At 44.7% G+C, this 22,042-nt stretch overlaps 1 protein-coding gene across 5 annotated transcripts in view; it reads right to left on the bottom strand.

Moving 5' to 3' along the window:
• Positions 1-254: 254 nt before the first annotated feature.
• plekhg5b (pleckstrin homology domain containing, family G (with RhoGef domain) member 5b) overlaps positions 255-22,042 on the bottom strand; it is a 45,292-nt gene continuing 23,504 nt past the window's right edge. For 4 of the 5 annotated variants that reach the window (XM_029156642.3, XM_055510178.1, XM_029156644.3 and 1 more), the window contains 19 exons: positions 17,653-17,794; positions 17,394-17,493; positions 17,131-17,188; positions 16,767-16,858; positions 16,543-16,679; positions 15,398-15,564; positions 7,325-7,516; positions 6,015-6,185; positions 5,511-5,606; positions 5,194-5,394; positions 4,844-4,954; positions 4,560-4,709; positions 4,325-4,462; positions 4,124-4,243; positions 3,815-3,947; positions 3,410-3,525; positions 3,169-3,314; positions 2,027-2,980; positions 255-1,798 (listed from right to left, as the gene is read on the bottom strand). In XM_029156642.3, coding sequence (XP_029012475.1) covers positions 1,789-1,798; positions 2,027-2,980; positions 3,169-3,314; positions 3,410-3,525; positions 3,815-3,947; positions 4,124-4,243; positions 4,325-4,462; positions 4,560-4,709; positions 4,844-4,954; positions 5,194-5,394; positions 5,511-5,606; positions 6,015-6,185; positions 7,325-7,516; positions 15,398-15,564; positions 16,543-16,679; positions 16,767-16,858; positions 17,131-17,188; positions 17,394-17,493; positions 17,653-17,794 — 3,234 coding nt within the window. In that variant the 3' untranslated portion in view covers positions 255-1,788. Of the gene's footprint in view, positions 1,799-2,026; positions 2,981-3,168; positions 3,315-3,409; positions 3,526-3,814; positions 3,948-4,123; positions 4,244-4,324; positions 4,463-4,559; positions 4,710-4,843; positions 4,955-5,193; positions 5,395-5,510; positions 5,607-6,014; positions 6,186-7,324; positions 7,517-15,397; positions 15,565-16,542; positions 16,680-16,766; positions 16,859-17,130; positions 17,189-17,393; positions 17,494-17,652; positions 17,795-18,660; positions 19,142-22,042 lie in introns of those variants that run through there. The other variant, XM_055510179.1, reaches the window with a different exon arrangement.

Below are 22,042 nucleotides of genomic sequence, written 5' to 3'. Positions count from 1 at the left end.
AGGGGCTTGTGTGGGCTCAACATGCTGTAATCCACCGATTAGCTGCTATAATCACCTGTAAATACACCTTGGCCAGGAGGTCACTCCGGGCCCGCGGGCGCCGCTGCTGCTCCACATGTGCATGTGTTGCGCTCTCGACAGCGACAGATGCAGCCAGCGTGTGATCTGATGGACAGATGTCCCAGAACTGAACCGCAGCGATCAGCAGTGAACTCAGCTGCATCAGTGGATCAAACCAGTAAAACCAGGAGAGAAATGTTTAGTCATTTTTTTAATCTGTGAGACACATTAAAGTCATTCCTGAAATAGGAAACATGATTTTGGAGCATAGCACATCCCATGCCTGGAAAAAAAATTAAAAATTAAGACTACATCAACAAACAAAAAAGCAAACAAAATCATAAAAGCAAACAGTATAAACAACACGTTGTATATAAAACATAGCCGGAATAATAAATATTACACATAAACAAAAAGAAAAACTAAACAATAGGTAAACAGCGTTAACTTATTTGGTTTCGGCCAGAGTTTGGAAGAATCATTTACATCACTGCTGTGAAAAACTGAACATCAGTGTTAATTTAATTTATCTCATGGAAGAAGTGGTTCATCTAAAGTCAGCTATGCAGATTAACATGAACATCCACCTTTGTATCATAAAGAAACACACACACAGCTCAGGGCCCGACTCTGAGCAACACTTTGTGTTTTCCGTATGACCCCGTTTCTGTTACACACTCAGTATGTTGTTTTAATACATTTAAGATATATGGGGTGAGTGCACGCTCAAGCCAGAACACAGTTTATATATGAGTGAAGGGAAATGCTCAAAACGGCCTCAGGCACCCCATTCAGTCATCGCTTTAGGAAATATCATTAGCGCCACATAAAGAACAGCATCAGTTCAGTAAAACGGTAACAAAGACGTTCATGTCCGTGGTGATGGAGCTGTGGTTTCATCCCTGTCTGGAATCTACTCGTCTTTGGGTGCTAGCGTGTTCACAGGAGATGGAAAACGGCTTTGGTTCAGTCAAAAATCAAGGACTGTGTATTAAAAACCAATGTACATTAACACACCCATCCCAGCAACAGCTCACACACACACACACACACACACACACACACACACACACACACACACACACACACACACACACACACACACACACACTATAAATTTAACATGTGACTATAAATGTAAATTCACTCCACAAAGTGAGTCATCTACATACCATGAAAAGAATAACTGTGCAATTTTCATTTTTTCATATTTTTAGACGCAGATCATGAGTAGTACAAATATCCGGAGGACGTCTGAGGTGCTCCTTTATTTTCTCCATGCGCTGAGAGCAATTTCAAGCTATTCTTTTTATGGAGAAGTTTCAGGCTTCAGCACAACCTCCACTCCAGTGCAGACTGCAGCGATGGGGTTCCAATACCTCCATCGGGTCTTCTCTACCTGCAGGGGGCAGCATGTCCATGCCCTGCACCCCCCCAGTCCACCTTAAGGTTCCAGCCCCCCTAATGCTACTTCCATATGCAAAGTGCAAGCAGTTGAAGTCTCTCTCCCTCTCCCTCTCAATGAAATGGCAAGAAACAAAACAAAAGGTTTGCTATTGTCCATGTGTGAAACTGGAGTCGCTGTCCGAAGAAATGCGACATGAAGGGAGCGGGCGTCCGACGAGAGCAAGAGTGCATTGGTATGTGAAGAAATTCAGTTTATCCGCACACGAGTGTTGTTCCTCATAATGTCCACATGCCACTAATCAGCCAGTTGCGTGGAGTTGGTTATACCTCCCTGGAAAGTAAAAAAGGAAACAGTGAGGCAACTCCATCTTAATGAAAAATGTAAAATAGAGAAGTTGACTCATTATTACTTATTCGCAATGACAATATGCTCAAAGCAGCTAAATACTGTATGAAGCTATAAGCAGAAGCCACTTCAGCCTGAATCTACTCAAACTAACTTCTAACTAACCTAATTTCTGTGTGTTAACTGTGTTATTTTGAAAGAATCTATACTTACGATGCAGTGAGTGTGGAGTTTAAGACCAGAGTGGTGCGTATCCTGTACAACTGAGCTACTGTCAGTTTCTTGTGCTGCTGGGCTGGAGATTTCTTCTTTCTTTGACACGGTTCCCCTGATTCTCCAGCAGGCGCTAACTCCTTTTTCCTGTCCGAGGAGGCAGATGGAGCGGTTTCCCCATCTGAGGTGTTCCTCTGGGACCCGCACTGCCCTGCAGCTCCCCCGTACCGGTCCTCCGCGCCCCTGGGGCTGTCAGAGTGTTTGTCTGAGGGCACGCTCGCGCCCAAGCAGTCATCCGACTGGTGGAGGTCGCCGGGGACCAGCTCCACACAGTTTAGGCCCAGCTCAGAGAGGCTCTTACTGTGTGGCAGCGACGACACGTCCGTGTCTCTACGTTGCGGCTCCACAGAGTTCAGTGAGTGGGAGTGGGATATTGGGGTCTTAACGTGGACGCGCTGCAGGAGGTTGTCCTCGGAGCGAGATAAGGCTAACGTGGACAACCTTTGGAGGCAGTGGAGTCGTGGCTGGATGTGAGGCCGCCTGCGGGGCTTAGAGCAGGACTGAATTACAGACAGCTGGGACCCCAGGGAGGCAGTCTCCTCCTCCTCTTCATCCTCCTCCTCATCCTCTTCCTCCACCACCTCTGTGTCTGCCTCCTCCTGCTCTGCCTCTAGGCCCTCCCCTTCTCCCTCGTCCTCCTCTGTCTCCTCTCCTTCACTCTGGCCAGGCTGCGATTGAAGATCTCTCAGTAAGGACTCAGGTGAGAGGGTACCATAGGCGCTGTCCATGGAGAGAGAGCGACACTGTTGGTCGGGTTCTTTTCGCTCAGAGATTGTGGACACGTCAGAGCTGGAGTCTGCCTTAGTAGTGTCGTTGAAAGTCAGGATGGGGGTCGGAGGCGCTGGTTCATCAGTGTCCATCACTGACAGGGTCTCAGTGGAACCATCTGATTGGCTGAAAGAAGAGGGTGAATTGGTTCCCTTAATCATTGGTTCAAAAGCAAATGAAACAAATAGTGTAAAGGAAACATTAAATTTATAAATGGGAACTTTTTAAGTATGTTTCTATTCAGCATGAACATAGCTTTTTAAACATAACACTTTTAAAACACACTACTGAAGAGTGAAAACCTGCTGTGATACCTGGAGCTCATCTGCTCTTTGTGCCTCATGCATGGGGAACTGGCAGTGGAGTTACTGCTCTCGTCTCCCTCCTCGCCCTCTATACACGTCTTCAGACTGTTCTGCTGCCGCACCACCTCTTCATTGCGAAGCCTCTGGAGCTGATTCTGCACAAGAAATGTACAGACACACTGTGTAAAGCCACATGAAAGTGATAAAATATATACATACATGCTTGGCTACTGCTTAGTCAGTCTCTAACCTGGACATTGCAGATTGCATCTATCCAGCTTCGCCCCTGGGAGGCGCTGTTGGCCTGGAAAGTGTATGCTGCCACTGCACTCCTAAACTCATTGAGGTAGATGAGGATGAATGAACCTACAGAGATAAAGAACAAAATGACAGGTTACACTAAATAAAAAGGCAACTTCTGTTATCTGTTTTTTTTACTAATACCTCCTCATGATTACACCTTCAGACAAAGTAAACAATTAATAAAGTACATATTTACGTTTTTGCTGGTTGCATTTTATTGCAATCTACACTAAATAATTTTCAACAATTGGGAAAATAAGAAATTTTAATATTCTATTATCAAACTTTGCTCCAAGCTTCAAAAAACACATTAATGACTGGTTCCATTCCAAATCCCCATGCGGGCACTCACCAGGGTCTTTGAGCTCCTTACAGACAACATTGTGAATGAGGAGAGGCTGCCGAATGATTTTGACTTTCTCCAGCCTCTTGACTGGCTTAGTAATTAGCAGCAGATCAGTGAACAGGAAACAGTAGACATCCATCTGTTGGGGGAAATAAACTCGAGTTAAACTTGAGTAATGAGAAATAACAAATGCAGCGTTTTATAGGTCGACCGTTGTGTTTAAAATCCAAGGCGGCTGTAAATCAGACGTGAAAAACGCGGGCGTAAGCCGGACGTGCTGTAAAGATAAAGGCTAAAAGTCAGAGTGGCTCTTACTCTGCTGTCCTTGCCCTCTTTCATCCTCAGTGCTCCCTCCAGATGCAGCTGTCGAGTCTCCTCTGGTGAGATTCCTCTCATGGGAACCATAAGATCAAAGCGGTTGTACTCCTTGAGGATCTAAAAATTAAATAAAAAAAACAATTACACATATGGTCCATACAACACAGTGCTTGTTGAAGAACAATGTGCTGTTCTCACCTTCTCCACCTCTTCACTGCTGCCCTCAACGGTCTCATATGAATCTATACGAGCAGAAATGGTGGCCAGCTTCTGTTGCTCCTGGCGCTGGTGCATCTGGGAGTCCACACTGTTGATGAAGCCCTCCACTGTAGCCACCTTTAAGACAAGCTTCGTGTTAGATCTTCCCCATAAAAAAACTTCAAGACACGTTTGCTGACAAAAGCAGCATAGTTTGAATTTCCAGCATTCTCACCATGCTGAGGACAATGTCGCGGGCCGATGGCTCGTCAGTCTTCTTGAGAATGCTCTTCAGCAGGAGTGGATATTTGGTCAGTCGCTGGTGAGGCTTTGCCAGCATATCAGCCAGCTTCAGACGGTTGCACTGCTTATGGGTCTCTGCCCACTGAAGTAGCCCAAACAAAGACAGGAAATATCATGAGCCAAAATAGTGGAAAAACGCTACGGGGGGATGTATCAGTACAGGGTGTACTCGATGTGTGAGAATGGCTGAAAGGCCAGGGAGCTGTGAGAACTGACCGTTATGTAGGTCCTGAAGAGCTCGTTGTCCCTAAGAAGTGTGCGCATGTACTCCATGCAGCCTTCCTCCTCCATGCAGTAACGGATGTACGGCTGGAACCTGGAGCCGAACTGTCCACACACACGCATAAACAAAGACATTCGTCAGAGACATTACTACACAAACAGGAGGAAAAACCTATTTACTCCTGTCTCAGTCAGCAGCCAAAACTGTGACAAACATGTATACGTTCCAGTGTTTGGTCTCAATATAGTAAATACTCAAACATGAAAAGTTCAGCTGCAGCATCTCCATACAACCTCTAGGTCTGCAGAGAGTATACAGTTTATTAATCTTTACAGAAACTTACCGTCATGAAGCCGTGATGGAGTTTAGTCGGGTCCAGCAAAGCCCGGTCCTGTCGGGCCTTTTCCAGCACTGGCAACATGACTTGGGTCCACAAGGACGTATGAAGGCGGACAATCTCCTGGATGTTACTGAAGAGCTTGGCGGGCTCCACCTCCATCAGCAGGCCACTCTCCTGCAGGTTCAGCAGCCGGCAGAGGAACAGCTGGAAAGTATTATGAAATGCTAAATGAATAAATGAAATGAAATACACACTGGTGTACGATGAGGGGAAGCTTTAGTGTCCACAGACTACAGTAGAGGAGACGTCTTTGCACTTACATCTGTGATTACTCTGAGTTTCTTTATGTATGTGGCCTCCGTGTGGAACAGCTCCCATATCGCCTCCTGCTGGTTGGACTGCCGCGTTGTTAACGTCTGAAAACAAAAACATACAGATAAATATGGGCATATAAATATACCTTAGAGTTTTAATACCCTGCCCCTACTGACAGTCTGATACATTCCACTGATTTACACTGGCAGCCTGACTAGTGGTTGTCAAGCTTGGTTACTTGATAGTGTGTGGGACATGTATAATATGTGACATGCCCTGTTTTCAGAGCATCACTCTGAAAACAGGGCAAACGGGAAGCAGGAGGAAGTTATGCAGGTAAGGAAGAGATGGTAAAAGACTGAGAAGTGTGTCACATGAGCATCAGGCCTAGTCATGTGTAGAGGGGGCAGTTTGGGCTGACATTTTCAGGAATGGGATAATTAATAAGTTAATCATAAACCATCTAGACGTGATCTGATTTGTTTTGTGCATGTGTGTGCATACTCTACCTCTGAGTTGTCCAGTAGAGTCTGCCAGCTGTCCTCCAGCACCAGGTTGGTTCCCTCCTCCCCCTCCTCCCAGGAGTCCTGGTGGAAGGAGAGCTGCCGTGGCACTTTGGGGAACCCGAAAACCGTGTAGGAGTGAAGCTTGCTCTGAAGCTGCTCCAGACGGTCCACCTCCTGTAACAAGACAGGGACAATTAAGCAAACCCGGACAAATTGGTTCAAACGAGGTTAATGGCATCACGGTGAGACGAGATAGGAGAGTAATTGTTCATTTCTCTTCTTTGTTTAACAGTTTGCGAAGCACGGTCTGCGTGTTAGCATATAAATCCTGCCTTTGCTGGCGTTTAAATTCTTAAATTCAACAGTAGCAGCCATTCAACTCTTTGTTCAGGCTGACAGGCCTGATGTATTTATGAAAATGAGCTCTGTGCATTGAGACCGCTGTAACAATGGAACACAGGGCAGTGGGGGCAAGAGCTACAGCACGAAGGAGAAGAATAGGGCAAGAATGGGTTTTTTCTTCTTCATGAGTTCTGTTAAACACTGGGATGCTATGCAGCAAAACTGTGACAAATATAAAAGAACATTTTTTAATAAAATAAGTCTCATCACAGACAGTATTAGGAATCATTCAACCCAAACAATGTGGAGGCTACAGGAGTTCCAGGTCACAGAAGATGATCCCTGACCCTGAGGAGGTTTGGGGGATGATGGGGGTGGAAACAGAGACATGACTGACAGATACCGTCTCTATACGACATCTGCTGTCATGAAGGAAGTGGCCTCGGGAGGAAACACACAATGGAGAAGTGTGTCTGGGTGTGACCCCTTATAATAAATGGTGATTACTATTGTTGAAAACCTCTGATACACAATTAAATGGTAAACTGAGACTTTGCTTTGTTGGTAATTATTGGTCTTTTGAGAGAAAGGAGGCAGATTAAGCTGGGGTCTGTTTTAATGAGCAAGTCAACTTCAGATTGTGTGTGTGAGCGTGTTGGGTGTTCTCTTGACTTACACTTTTCCAGAGCTGCTGGCAGGAAAGTATGAAAGCCAACAAGTCAGGAGACTCTGAAGGGAAATTACCTCATCAGGACTCAGGGGAAACAACCTCCTGACCTCCTCCACACTGGTGCTGCCTACTGTTTTGTTAGCCTTTTTTTTCATTAGCAATTTGGAGACACGTCTGGACGACAAACCTGCTGCCCACAGCAGCTTTAACATTTTGTTGTTGTGTTTTTTTTTTTAAATGACTTCATGTACTCAAACAGGCTTGAATTCCCAGTAATCACTTCCTGTCTGATCAGTCATACCTTCCCAAAGGGCCCTGCTCCAGCGTTGGAGCTGAAGAAGCCGCTGAAGCGGCTGGCAGCGCGGTTCTTCCATCTGTCAGGACCGGCTCCGATGCTGGGCAGCGAGCCACTGATCTGTCCCAGAGCATCCGGGGTTGGAATATTCGTCTCCCCCAGGAACTCTGTCATGTTCTTCCTCCGTCGCGCCTGACCCTACAAGGCAGAAAGGACAGAGCAGGTTTCACACAGTGTAAGAGAAACAATGATGGGACACATAACAGAAAATGAAGCAAGGCAGACGGGCATGAGTGATTTTGTCATCTCAACAGGAAATATAAAAGTTTCCAGTCGGACGGTTGGTATGAGACAATACAGGAGAGCGCAAAGTATGCAAGGACAGGATAAACAGGAAGTCAGAGGGGAATTCTGCACCAGGGCTGACATCAGCTAGACCGTTAAAGGTGTCCTAATGGTCAGACACAAACAGGAGCGGGAAGGACAGACACTTCCTGCGAAGACTCATTACATCACAACAAGCAGGCAAGAGCTTGTTCCATAAGAACACGAGGCCCCCGTCTGGCCATTGTTCCCCCTCTATTGTAACCCTGTCAACAGGCCCGGCCGCGCGCCCTCACTCATGCAAGCGCTCACTTTACGAGCGGCAGCAAAGCAAACAAACAGCGGCTATCGCAGTATCTGAGGAAGCAGTTGTTTTTGCCTTTAGCTTGTGTCAGTGCCGAGGAATCTACTGGTGGGGATTGACCCCCCCCCACTTCAAACACAGTGACAAGAAACTTTACATTCCAGGATATGGACACTGTTGTTGTTGCCATTCCAATGACATTCTTGATTTTACTGAACTGACCTGGATTGTGTGTGTTACGCATCCCAAGGTCACCAACCTCGAGGTCTGTAGAGCTCACTGTTAACTATGCTTTCAAATCTCAGTCTTTGAGAAATCTTGCAATATAGACAGACACAGAGACTTACATACAGATGTGCAAAAGGGTCCTTAAGCAAGACACTGAACCCCAAATTGCCCGCGGCGTGTGCATACATGGGTTAATCAGACACTATACAAGTGCAGACCATGTAGATAGATACTGTCAAGAGAAAATGGTGGAAGCAACACACTCAACAGCCAGTGATATGGAAACAAGTAAAATAAAAATCATGTAGTGAAAAAAACTCATCTAGGGATTTTTTTGGTGGAATTATCCGTGTCAGCTGGAAACAGGTGACAGGAAGTGTTTGGTCTCCATGGACAAACAGTCTGGAGCACAAACTGAAAGCTGGTTCATTTTCTCTGCGCTGTCTGCACGATACAGGACCTGACAAAACGTTGGGTTTCACGTCTAAAAACAGGTAATTAAGGCAAAAAGAACCTAATCAGGAGGATTCCTGACAAGGACTCAACGTTCGACTCGAAGATGTGTCGGACAATTTTGAGATTAGATGCTCCACAGATCAGGATAAAGAAAGCAGGTACAGTAGTAACATTCAGTCTAGTCACTGGCAAAAAGCTGTAATTATGGAAACACGGAGACAGAAGCAGTCTGCAGTCGTAACATTTTCCGACGATCACAGTGCTTACCATTGAAGCCAGAGGCATGTCAAAAGTAACAAAAACCATCCTAGTCCTCCAGCTGGATTCAGGGATCACAGCCCATTCTGGATGCCAGCTGTTGCTCTCTGTCAACCGCTAACGTCCTCTCTGTCCGCGCCACGGATCACGCATGCATCCACCCGTCCACACAATGGCAGCAATCGATTCAAGCCGCTGGGAGTTGTCCCTCCACGAGATCCAGCTGATACAGGGGAGATCTGAGATCACCAAGCGGACGCCGCTGCCGCGTCCTGCCGAACTCCGACCACCACTTCTCTTTGAACCAGATGATGTGTCCGTGTCCCGTCTGCAGTGAAACCCTCTCACCGAGGTGCCCAGTCTGCCTGCATTTCATCCAGACATTGGTTTGAAGTCATAGCAACCAGGAGGTTCCTGCCTCATTGTGTGGGGCAGGAAACAGGAGGCAGGGCCGGGGCCGGTCTGAAGGAGGAGTCAGGCTGATGTCCCGCAGGGAGTTCCCTAGTCTCAGCATACATCCTGATGCTTGTGGAGGTGCCAAGTGCTCTTAGGTCAGATGAGGTAGAAATAGACTATTCTCCCTTTGATGCTCAGTTAAAGCAAAACTGGCCTCCATCCCAAGCAATTAATCGAGAAAAAAAAAGATGGTGGCACTTGATTCTTCACTCTTATTTGGACTCTTTTTTTGTTCTATTCGGTCAGTGTTTTGCCTGGAGACCTTTGAACAATGCCAGGCCAGTTGGTCAAAACAAATGCCCCGATAATGGCCTAACGGGAAATTCCCTTTGTTTATTCGCTTGCTTCAGCACCTTTTTTAGGCTCCTCGTGCTGAGCAGATAGGCCAAATCCAGCGGTGCACAGTACGAGCAACAGTAACGTTTCAATGCAATCTGCAACTAGTTTAAAAAAACAACAACAACAAAGCGCAAAAAAAAATGTTTAATCTTTGGATCATGAAAATGTGCAGATTTGCTAATTGTATTGGTTGAATGTCTTCAAAAATAAACACGTTTTGTTTTTTAGGATATAAAACAGGAAATTTACAAAATATGCAGTCTAAATTATTCTTCTAGTATTATAGTATTATATCTTCCCCTATAAAGTAATAATACTGTCCAATAACTCTTCAGCCCAGGCAAACCTGCCCCCACAGTGAACACCAGGCCACTCTAGTCAAGTCTGTGTAAGTGATTATGTTTACAAGGTTTCCCTTGTGCTGGCTGTGTAAACCTGTCAGTCAGAACAAAGGGCAACAGGATCCTGAGCTATCTGTCTTACAAAGCTACTCACTCTGGGAACTGCGACTTGTGGAGAATGTTGAGAGGCAGTCAGTGCAGTTAATGATATCAAACTCTGTGTCCACTCACGTCCTTATCTTATCCTGGGGTTTGTAGTATTAACCTTGGCCCGGAAAGGGAAAAAATCTTTGAACGTGAAAGGACTGTGTTTAGCAGCGACAAAAAAGGCAAAAAGAAAGCATGCCGGCGTTTTCTATGGCCTTTATGTTACTGATAACGGCTCCCCTTGATCAGGTAGGCTGATTAACGATGGGAAAACACTGTCCTTTCTGAAAGACTCACACGCATGCATACACACCTACGCTTGCATACCCAGGAAACAAAAACTAAAAGGACCCTGAGTTCAGCATTTCTAGGCCATTTTAAGGCCTTGTAGTCACAACAAACACTTTGAGTTACTTGACCCGGTCGTCACCCCCCCTAGCACCACCTCAGGTGATTTCAGCCATTATCATACTACACCAAATACACAAAGTGACACTCGGATGGGATTGATGATAACAAAACAAATTCAAACACCAATCAATGAAACATTTTAGAGCTGCAACTACATTCATTCATTAAAGGATAAGTCCAGCTTAAAACAGCAGTCTGGCAGTTATATACTTTGATTGCTGTAATCGCAGCGAACTCTAACTAAAATTTATAATCTCTTTGTAAAAAGCATTAAATACGCTTCATAGAAGGTGATAGAAGGAGTAATTATTTAATTAATGAATAAATAGTATCTATTTTGCGAAGCCCTTTTAGTGTGAAATTCCCATTTCTGCCATTTTCCTGTCAGGATGTGGAAAGAAAAAATAAAAATGGTATTTCTGTGCATCAATTGTGTCATCTGTGAAAAAAATATTCCTTGAATTCAAATAATAGGGTAAATAAAAGGTGGAACATTAAGGACCTTAACCTCTACCGGTCACCGTGGAATTTGCCTCTCCATCCCGTAGTAAGTGAGAGTATTTCCGTGTGAGCATGTGACCGTTTTAAGACACATGAAAAAACTGAGAAATGATTCTTCTTTTTTCACTGTTAAATCTGTATTAATGTAAAAATGTCACATACTGAAAAATGCTGCTTACTTTATCATAGGTTATTACTGCAATTAACTTGTCAGAAAGAAAAAAAAAGTTGAGTTGCTGTTTGTCAATGTGATTGATTGATAGACTGTGTAATCATGAGTTGTTTTACTGATTGCCCCTCTTATACAGAAGAGGCAAGTAACAGTGCTGTAGATGTTAGCAGCAACATTATACAAATCATGAACTCTGGAAAATAAAAATGTCAAATGTTGCAGAGCTCAAAGGAGGGACTGACACCACAAGCAGAATACATGTGACTGCACTACAGACAACTTTGCACCCAGATGTTTAAGCAAACCTCTCACCTGATAGTTGGCTGGTTCTGGGTTCATGTCAGTAGGAAGTGACTCCTGAACCTCTGACACTTGCAGCAGGTCCCAGCTGTGCCAGGATGAGAGGCGACCGAAACGAACCATTTCCCACAGAAACACAAACTTCAGCTAAAAACAACTCTGGAGATCGAAAACTCCAAACGACGGGGCTCCATTTGAAGCAAATTAGCAGAAGTGCAGAGTCCAACTAGTTCTGCTTGGAGTAGCAGTGTGTGCTGCAGGCCAACAGTCACACAAGTGACAACCATAAGTTACCTCCACCCATTAGACAACAGAGGGAAGTGCTTTACTTCACACACATACAGAGTGTTCAGATCACGGCTCCTCCCACACCATAGAAACGGAAGAACCTCCTGAACCTCATGTTTCACACAGAACAGGCTCATTTCACCCACATTGAAACTGTACTGTATGTAACAGTTTACAATATCATAGCAGTGTTTTTTTGCACATTTGTGCATGTGCAGGACAAAGTCTGCAGACAGTCAACACTCAGCGGCTGGATGAAATGGGTCATTAATATTAATGATGCTGCCAACTGGTGTAAACCACATCTAAAAATGATACTTATCAACGTGTTTATTTAATTTTGCACTTGCACAAAGGCAAAAAAAAAATACAATTCCGATTTGAGCTTCCAAAACAAGTTAAGGACAAATGACTTTGTCATGCACGCATACAGAGTTTCCCAGTTGTGGGGTTTCTGTTGCCCAAATAAACACATCGTCTATAGAAACCTGTTTTCATCCGGTTCCTGAAGTGACGCACTGTTGGTAATGCAGAAGGTAAGAATGCATGACACCGTTTCACAAAGAGGGAAATAAACAAATGCACGGCTTCCTCCATCCTAAACGGAGCAGACAGACTGCACTGTATGAGCTGACAGCAGACGAATGAATACAATATCGTTAAGTTGTTACTGTATCCTGGCTTCAGCCGCCACTCCCTTTACTCTCTCAGTGGGAGAAATGCTCATTGTGTCACCATGTTTCTTATGTTCTGAAGGTTTTTTGTCGTGTCTGTCAGCTCAGTTTTCAGAAATGAGTCGAGTGTATTATATAACATCTGTCTCCTGTTAACTAATGTTGATTTTCCTTTATGCGTGTCTGAGTCCAAAGATTCTTTGGTTGCTTTGTGATTTATTAATTGATTACTATATTAAAGCATTAACAGCACCCTCAATTCCTTATCTTTGTTATCTATGTTTTCTGAGTTACATTTTTTATATTTTAATGCCTAGAACAAAAGACAGCTTGACATTATTGCTATTAAAAAAAAAACTTTCAAAGAAGAGCCTTTCACACAGCTGGGCAGAAATATTGTGGTCTGCCTCCAGTATGTAAAAGTTTCCCAGATGTGATGAGAGTCTGTATTTTGGGGGCACTGACACACAGATGCTGGATCCATTACACGACATGTACTCCCTGGGAAAAGCAAAACGATCCAAGTGATCTGATCCTAGACACTCGAGTTTTTACAGTCGCTACATCAACTACATTATCCTGCCTGGGGTTTATGTATTTAACAGTCAGGATCGTGAATTAGCCTGTCACTTTAGTCTTTTTTTTCCTTGGGTTACTGAGGTTACATAATATAACCAGGGCAAACAAACAGGAAGTTGGGATCAATGTACTGGATGGTATTCCTGCAAATCACAAGGTCCCACAGAGATATCTTTATGGCTATAAAGATTGTAAAACGTCATTTAACTTTCTATTCCCAGTAAAAAGAAGGAGAACAGTCTGCGGACCGATAAAGCAGAAAAACCAATTGTGTAATTTGATGAAGTTTGCTGTTAGCTGGAAGTTAAGTCAGCATGTCTTACTGTACGTTTCAGAGATGATGTGATATACTGTCCATGTGCTAAGGGGATGTTTCATTTGTGTTGCAATAAGTACAAGGGAAAGACAGGTGGTGGAGTTTTATGGGATCTATCAGCGGGGTTGGAATGCAGAGCTTCCTATCAGGCAATAATCTGTCCTGATAATCAAGCTCTCTGCAGCCAATCACAGAGCTGCCAGACACTATTAAATGTAACGAACGTGCAATAATAATGTGGAACTATATTAAAAACAAATAAGACCAGGTTTGGCTGCCTGTTCTCTGTAGCCTGGCGCAAGTTACTGTGATACCTGTGATATGTATTTCTTTCATCAAATCTCTTGATTGCATAAATAGCAGACATGCACACCTACTAGTGTGACAGCTGCTGCTACAGAAACACAAACGCCTACAGTACGCATCAAAGAGCTGTCCCCTAAATATTAAAAAAGCTGCAAATAATCATATTTTAGATGCTGATTTAAAAAAAAAACTTTTAAAAAAGTTCTGTAACAATTTAAACAAATGGAACAATTTATAACTTCTGTATTTAAAAACAATAAGTCCCAAGATATTGAGACAGCAATGTGTCCGTCAGACATCATTAGTGCTGAGTACAGTCATGGGCTGCACATTATTGCCCCCCAGAGGACTAAGCTAGAGTTGTTTTTATCAACGATCTTACTGTTATTTCATTCAATAAACTGACTTCTTGGTTTCTGTCAGTTTAACTGTCAGTCATCTATCGTTACCTGTCACGATACTTTCTTGTAATTCTTTGGCAAAATGCCTATAAAACATGTAATTGTTGGAAGTGACGTTTCCCCGCACAAGCAACAGTTCCAACACAGAAGCAGGAAGTCAGAGAGGGAATGACTAGAACTCAGCTTTCCTCAGCAACCTCCACTGTTTATGTCTCTGCTTGATGACTACACTTAGTCACTAACCACCACAGATGGCGTTAAAAGATTCAGCTGAGCCTCTACTTGTTTCCCTCCCTTAAGCGATGATGACGCCATTAGGTCTGTATACAGAGTGCGCACGGAGGCATAATCAAACTCACCTGTGTCAGCCTCAACTTGCCTTAAAGATGTTTACCAATCAGGCAGCATGCAAAGAGACAGGTAGCCACGGCCCGAGTTCACACCGAAAGCTGTTGACTGTTCCACAACATGACAGGAACTGTGAAGCCCGTAGTTTATCTCACACAGACAGAGAGATTAGCACTAATACAGCCGCGCTGAGGAGCGCTGCCATCACTGCCTGGTGACTACATGCACATGCTTGTGTTACTTAAGGGCAAACCCATGACGACATTAAAATGAGTCAAGTGTAAAACACCTGGCATCAGATCATATAAGTGACAATGCAAAAGTTGACTGTACTGAAAATATGCCACTATCAAGGAACCAGTTTCTGGAGAGAACCTATGCAGTAATCTATAAAATGAATTACAGATGTAAAAGTTACACGTCTGCTGCTAATTGGCACAAGCCAGTGTATAAACTACAAAAATGCCTCTTCTGTTTCTCTATGTGTCCCATCGATAGCTAAGCAGGCACACAACAGCGCATTACTGAGTGAACCCATCATCATCCGATTCAAAGGCGTCGCTGCATCGACCGTGCGCATGATGCGTGCGACAACACAGGGAGGTGAAACAAAAAATTCAGAAGAACATTCCCAGGTTTGTGCAATGCAGATAAAGGTAACGGCAGACAATGAGGTCATGATGAGATTACGCCGGCCCAAGGCACCGCAGAGCTGGAGGATGAGGAGGAGAAGCTGAATAAACCAGTGAAGGGTGTGGCAAAACACCATAGTCACAGGGCGTGTGTGTCTGCAGTGTGTGGTTCAAAGGGGCGGCGTGTTTTGGTTTGCGTCTGGAGGGAGGTTTCATGTGTTGGTGAGCTGAACTGTCACATATACAGATATATAATTACTGTAAATCACACAGCTGTGTTGCTCAACCAGTAGCTCACCAGCAGATCTATGCTCTCTTTGCGTCCCAGGGATCCATGCTCCACCCGCTCGCTGCACGGTGTCACGATGTAGGGACTCTGGTTCCCAGAGGGCTTCATGTTGGGCAGGCTGAGTGACCTGGAGTCCTTCACACCCTGCTCCACCTTTAGCTCATCTCCTGGTTTTGCTACATGAAAGAGGAAAAGGACAAATTGTTAAGTAACTATTTGTGGCCTCTAAACAGTACATCCGGGGTGAGCCCCACAGGGTCGGCCTGTGTGGTGCTTGCTCTTCTAGTTTCTAAGAGCAATTAGTCATAATACTGGATATGCAGGATATTGGGACATATTTCATAGGTCATTAATACAGAAACTGCAGCTGCCAAGAACGAGCATCCGTCTCATTTTCCAGTGAGGAAAACAATCAGAGGGCAGAGTCAGTTTGTTGTTGTCGCTACTGACGCACTAATAAGCTTCACGTGAATGTTATATGAACAATATTGCCTATATGAGTAACACTGTTCACTCGTGGGTCTGATGTGATTCTCATTTATTTCCTTTGTCCTCCCAGTCACAGACATGCGTAAAAGGAAACTGGCCAACGCCATCTGTGCTACTCAGCGACTGCTCAACGCCGCAGACAAGAATGGCACAATGCCGCTAACGTACCACGTCTGTGAACACCTACTGGGGAATGCTACGCTAACGCTGGGGACTTTATTGTTCCGCTGAACGTTTGCTGGTCAATCTTTGTTCACCAACAAAAAAAAAAAAACAACAGAGCCATACATTATTTTTTTAGTCGTTACCTTCATACATACATATGTTTACACATTTTAAAATAGGTTTTGGCCACTTTAATTGTCTCCTCATGGGCTGGTCTGCTGTTGTTTCATTTGTTTTCAGACGTCTGCGTGAATATTTGTGTGCTCCCTTTTAAACTTCACAGCTAAACCACCCCAACCAACTTCTGATTTTATCACTACAGCTGTAGTTACAAGCAATATTAAATTTGTTGTAAAATACTTTGCTGGAACCTGTGTCTGATGTTCAGTCAGGCGCTCTGTGGCCCATTGTTCGGTTCGGCCTGTGCAGACCTGCTTGTCTGTCTTAAGGTGAGAGCCATTCCCAAACTGTTCTTTCCTTCTGTGTGCGAGTGATTTTACCTTTGACCTTGAGGTAGTGTCCGCCAAAACGGTAGGCTTCGAACTCGAGGGACAGGGGAGTGTTGGACTGATCCAGGAACAGGTCGACCCGGGACAGCTCAATCCTGTTCCTCTCAAACACAGGCGCTAGAATCTCTCTAAATTGCAGAGAAATTACAAGTGTATAGAGAAGCTGCTGGTAGTGGGTGAAACATTCTGTGGCCATTGCCCTTTTTTCCTCCTACCTCAGTGTTTTCTTTTTCATAGCAGGTACAATTTCTGTGTTTATGTCCACATTGAGGTCAAACTTGAGGCTGAAGCACTCCTTACTGGGGTCCTGCAAGAGGAGGGGATGCACCGTTAGCTCCCACAGGCTGAGGTCATGCTGCATGAGTGCTCCCAGGAGGTCCACATGGGGGCTCCTTCTCACCACACAAGCACCCAGACAAACAGGCAGGGGCCGACAATAATATTTTTTCATTTAAGGAGATTTAAGGTGACTGCCTCCTATGATTCCAGGAAAAGAAATCTGACCTCGGTCTCATGGGGGAAACTTGATTTCTTTTATTTTACAGTCTTCAGCCCAAAATGTCTGCTGCTCATACTCACATCAGTGTGCCTCCGTGGCTTCTTCTTAACCAGCTTCAGCCCCCCCGTTTTACGCTCCCTGTGAAACAGTTACCCACAACAGTGACAGCTTTACTATATAACTTCAGAAGAATCCGTTAAATAAAAAGCTGCTTGATAATATCCAAATTTCTGTCGCTGACACATTTCATGATTGTAACGTCTCCTACACTGTGGACAGTTCCACTGGAAGGCAGGAAAACATAAACATGAAGAACAGCGTGACACACAGGAAGGCTACTGACCCACGCTCAGTGCTCCCCTCGTCCTCTTCCTCTAGGTCAGATTGGGGGCTGGTACGTGGGGGACAGGAGCGTGTGGACACGTTCCGAGCCAGGATGGAGGCTGAGGGTTAAGAACACACAGCAATCACTTCAGTGGTAATAATCTTTAAGGTCAAGTCAAGGTCAGTTTGCACAATTTATAAATACAAATTATTTTTCAAACTATTTGTTTTACTATGTACAGTAGACCTGGCGTCAGTGTAAGAGGATGAAAGTCTACCTTGAGGTTGTAAGTCGAATCGCGGATGCCGGTCAAAGAGCATGTTCTCTGGGTTCTCTGAGTGGGAACGCGAGTCGCATGACTCACACAGGTGAAGAGGGCTCTTGTTATTCAGATCTTGGCAGTCTGGATGGTGGCAAACCTACAGAGGCAGTTACAGAGAGGGGGAGAGAGTTAGAACACCATAAGGCCCAAACAGATCAAAGACCTGCATTACACAGATTTGAAGAGCTTGGTCCAAAGTCCAAATGAAAGAGACACATTTAAAACACATCGCTGCCACGAGTCTTCCTGGTGACTCCCACCATCTGTCCCTCCTTTGGGCAGGAGCGCTAATTGACTTAAGGCTGGGTTTTTCACTTTGTGTACTGGTATGGGACCAGCTTACCCTTATGTAATCCATGTTTTATCCTGAGATCTAACACAAGGAGACCGAGCACAGGTCAGCAGCACATGACTTCCAGGTCGCACAGCTCCAACAGCTCTGTCAGGCGGCAGAAGGCTGCAGGATTAAGACTCTTTCTGTCCTGGGCCAGACAGATCCGACTACCCCCCTCAACGCGCCTCTACTTCATGTCCGGCAGTGATCTGGGAAAGCAGCGGGGAGATCTTCTGCATCTCTTCACTTCGCCCCGCATCCCCGCCTGCCCTCAACCACACCCGCCCCAGGAAGTGAGGATGTATGCGGAGATACAATGGAAGTCCTGCTAATGTACTTCCCGTGATTGTTTCCAATGTGCTTATAAGCAGCAGTGTGTCAGTGCATGTGTGTGTGGATATGTGTTCTTATTCACAGCAGGGGTTGGTGCCTAAACTGGGCTCACCAGTGTTCATGTCAACACAAAACCACGGATATATATAGAGTTAGGCGCCATCATCTCCCTATAACTACACAGTGTTGTTTCTACACATAAAAACGCCGTACCGCATCTAAACGAGTTCAAGAGCAGTGAAGTGGCTCGGATTTGAATACAACAAGCCCGTTCTGCCCCACCCCTGGTACTCTACCGTCATGTTGTGCGGCCGTGTGCAGGAATCTGTGGAAGGCGGCTTCACATCCATGCCAGCGGGCGCCCGGGACCCCAGTAACCATCCAGTCCTGCAGCTCGTCGCTCTGCAGCGTGCCACTATCGAGCCACGCGCCCGGAGCTGCCTTATTAATCCACTTCTCTTAAAGTCTAGCCAGGTATAATCACAGATTGCAACGACTGGGTCACGCAGACAGAGGGGGTGAGGAAGGGAGCGAAGGAGGAAGGGATAACGCTAGGGGAGGGCGAGGAGTCCCACTAACGGCATAAAGCCCAGGAAGGACGGGAAAAAAATGTTCATCCAGAAGCTTTTTAGAAGAACAAAGCCGCCTAATCTCGCTGCCTAATTGGTGCCTGTGTTGTGTCACGGCCATCTGACGCTCTTGCAGAGATTAAACAGCCCCGCTCTGCCAGCCAGGGTCTCCTCTCCTACCGCTCATCCGCTCTCTTCCCAGTCCTCTGCCACCGCCAGCACCAACCCCTCCCTTCCTCACATTCATCCACACAGGATCACTACACCCGAGCAAAGACGCGTTTTAAATGGAAGGAGACAAGTCTGTGTGTGTGTGTCTGTTGTGAGGCTGAGCAAAATAGGACGGTTGCCTCCCCTCACACATGACACACTGCCCTTAGTATAAATGCATTAGAGTTAGTGTCAGAGCTAGTTTTCATAAGGCCACAGTGACGCCACAATAAAAGTGTTTACTGTCAGCACTGTATGACTATCCACCATCGGGGTGATGCTATTTCTAGCTGAAGCAAGCAGCTAGGTCCATCCAGCAAGTTTTATTAACTGACAGTTTTCTCAGCTTTTCTCAGCACATTCCACACGTGTGTACTACAAAACATGACGCCAGCTACAAAACCGAACGCCAACAACAAGACATGAAGCCAACGGGGCATAGCAGCATCGAGACAAAAAGCTCAACGTACAGTAAAACCGTGAAACCAAAGGAGCACATTCTCAGGATATGATGTTAGAAATGATATATAACTGACTAGTAGATAATGGATACTGTAGCATCCATGTACATGTGTATATAGGAGAGTGTAAACTGGTCTTAGGTCTAACTAGCAGCTCTGCAGAGTTTACTTAGTAAACTTTACTTAAGGTAAAAAACTTCTGCCAACAGAACATAATTGAAAATTGAGAAAATTGGCTTGATAAGATTTTTTTTTTTTTAAGACCAAATGTTTTGTCTTAAAACAACCCGTTTTAATCTCAAGCAAAGTTACTTGTTTAGCAAATGTGTCTTATTTCAAGTATTATAAGACTATTTTACGAAAAACAAGACAAATAGACGTAGTAATATTTTGTTTTGCTGAGTGGGAAACCAGACATGGCTAGTTGCTAATTTGCTAATTTATCCAGAATGGCTAAACACAAAATTGAGCCATAGATGTTTTGCATCTATTTCGCTATGAATCTCTGGTGCGAGAGCAAAAGTTGCCAGTAAACCATAATTCGACTCTGGAGTCGATGACGTTCAACAGGCTGAGGAGGAATGATGAGTCTCACCTGCGTCAAAATCACTGAACTGAACTTCCCCAAAGAGCTTCAAGGCAGATGCGAACAAGTCGCAGGCGTCCGTTACAGCGGAGTCTAATTTTCCAAGGGTTGGGGTGACGTCAACGCCAGTGCATGCGCACACGTTTCCATGCAGTGCAGTCAAATGTCCCGTCACACGGAGGTGTTATATTCTACATGAGGTGTGGAGACAGACGGACGGGCAAAGAAGATGCCGTATTTAAACAGCAGTCTAGTTAAACCACCCACACTGAAACTATGATTAAGAAAAGACTATTTAAATGAACCAAGGCACGGAAAGAAACCATAAGCCTGTAATCTGAGGCTCAGAGCTGATACATGAGGATATATAAAGAGATCTGTGCTTCAACTCAAGATATGTGCTGCAAAGTTTGTTTTTCCAATTCCCAACATTCCTATCGGTTGAGACATATGATTGATACTTAGGTCTGATCTATAAGCCAAACTTTTCTGGATCTGAAATGTGTCTGACTGTAAAATAAAGATTGCTGAGTCACGCGTACCTTATCGCGCAAGAGTACAGATTTGTGCAAGACAACATGAGTAACGTGTTGCGTGTGAAGAACGAGCAGCCAGGAAACACGCAAGCACAGGTAGAGGATCCCACACACCTTCATTTCCCTCCTCAACAGCTGAGAACACGCACGCATGCACACACACACACACACACGCGCACACACACACACACGCGCGCACACACACACACACACGCACACACACACACACACACACACACACACACACACACACACACACACACACACACAGCACTAGTCCCACGTGGCGCCTGTTTACAGACCCTTCCTTTCACACATCCTGCAAACAAGGCAACCACATACACACACACACACACACATACACTCACATTCTCTTACAAACACACCCAGAGGCAACTCAATCAGTTGTTCAGCTGTAATTTTTGTTTCAAAGGTGTATCAGGGTAAGTCTCTTAAACATCTTAAACAGGTAAGCAACTTGAAAGCATTACAGCTCCTATTTACAGCGTTGGATTAATCTAATTCCAGCAGAAACGGCAAAAAGGTTAAATACTTCCTAAGTTTTACTAAGTTTTGGTTATAAACATCTCAAAAGTGATTTATAAAAAGGATAAGCTTGTGGCTTTAAAACAACAACGCTGCAGTTCATTTTGGCTGCAATCTACCCACCACATTGTACTCTCTACTACTCTGCACTAGGATGCCTAACCACAACCTTTCAAGCTTGGAAATCCACGGGTAATGATCCTTTCTGTATAAAATTATATGATGCATTGAGGGTAAGACCATGGATAAATTACAGATACAGACTCTATCCATCACAAGGCTGAAACCAACAAGTGAGCTGCTTGGTTCTCATACTTGGTTTAGTTAGACTCTACTGGATTGGACTTTCATCACCTTAAAGATATTTTATCATGTTATAGAGCTGAAAATATATTGGACCTATTCATTTCAGGGTAGACAGTCCATGCTGCTATTTAAACACCTGGAAACTAGCCTTGACAAAAGGCCGACATCACCTTTGTCTGAACCAAAAAGAACACAAACTGCAGCCAACAAACAACAAATGTTCTGCACCTGTGTGAAGAGAAACTGAGTTTCTGAGCAGGGGGCAGGAGTCTGTATATATCATTTAGCAAAGAAAAGCTACTGCATATAAAATATACTGTAAGCTACTGTAACACTAGCTCGCCATGGATGGTTTATGGTTACTGCTCCTCTCCAACTGAGAATGTGAGATCATTTGTTGTCAATGGAACTAGTGCTAATACTCCAGCAATAAAGTCACTGGCAGTGGTTCGACTGCTTCTAAT

The sequence above is a fragment of the Betta splendens genome, chromosome 7, assembly GCF_900634795.4.
Source record: "Betta splendens chromosome 7, fBetSpl5.4, whole genome shotgun sequence".
Taxonomy (NCBI): Eukaryota; Metazoa; Chordata; class Actinopteri; order Anabantiformes; family Osphronemidae; genus Betta; species Betta splendens.
Note: the sequence above shows the minus strand (reverse complement) of the source record. Positions and strands in the feature narration are given on the sequence as shown.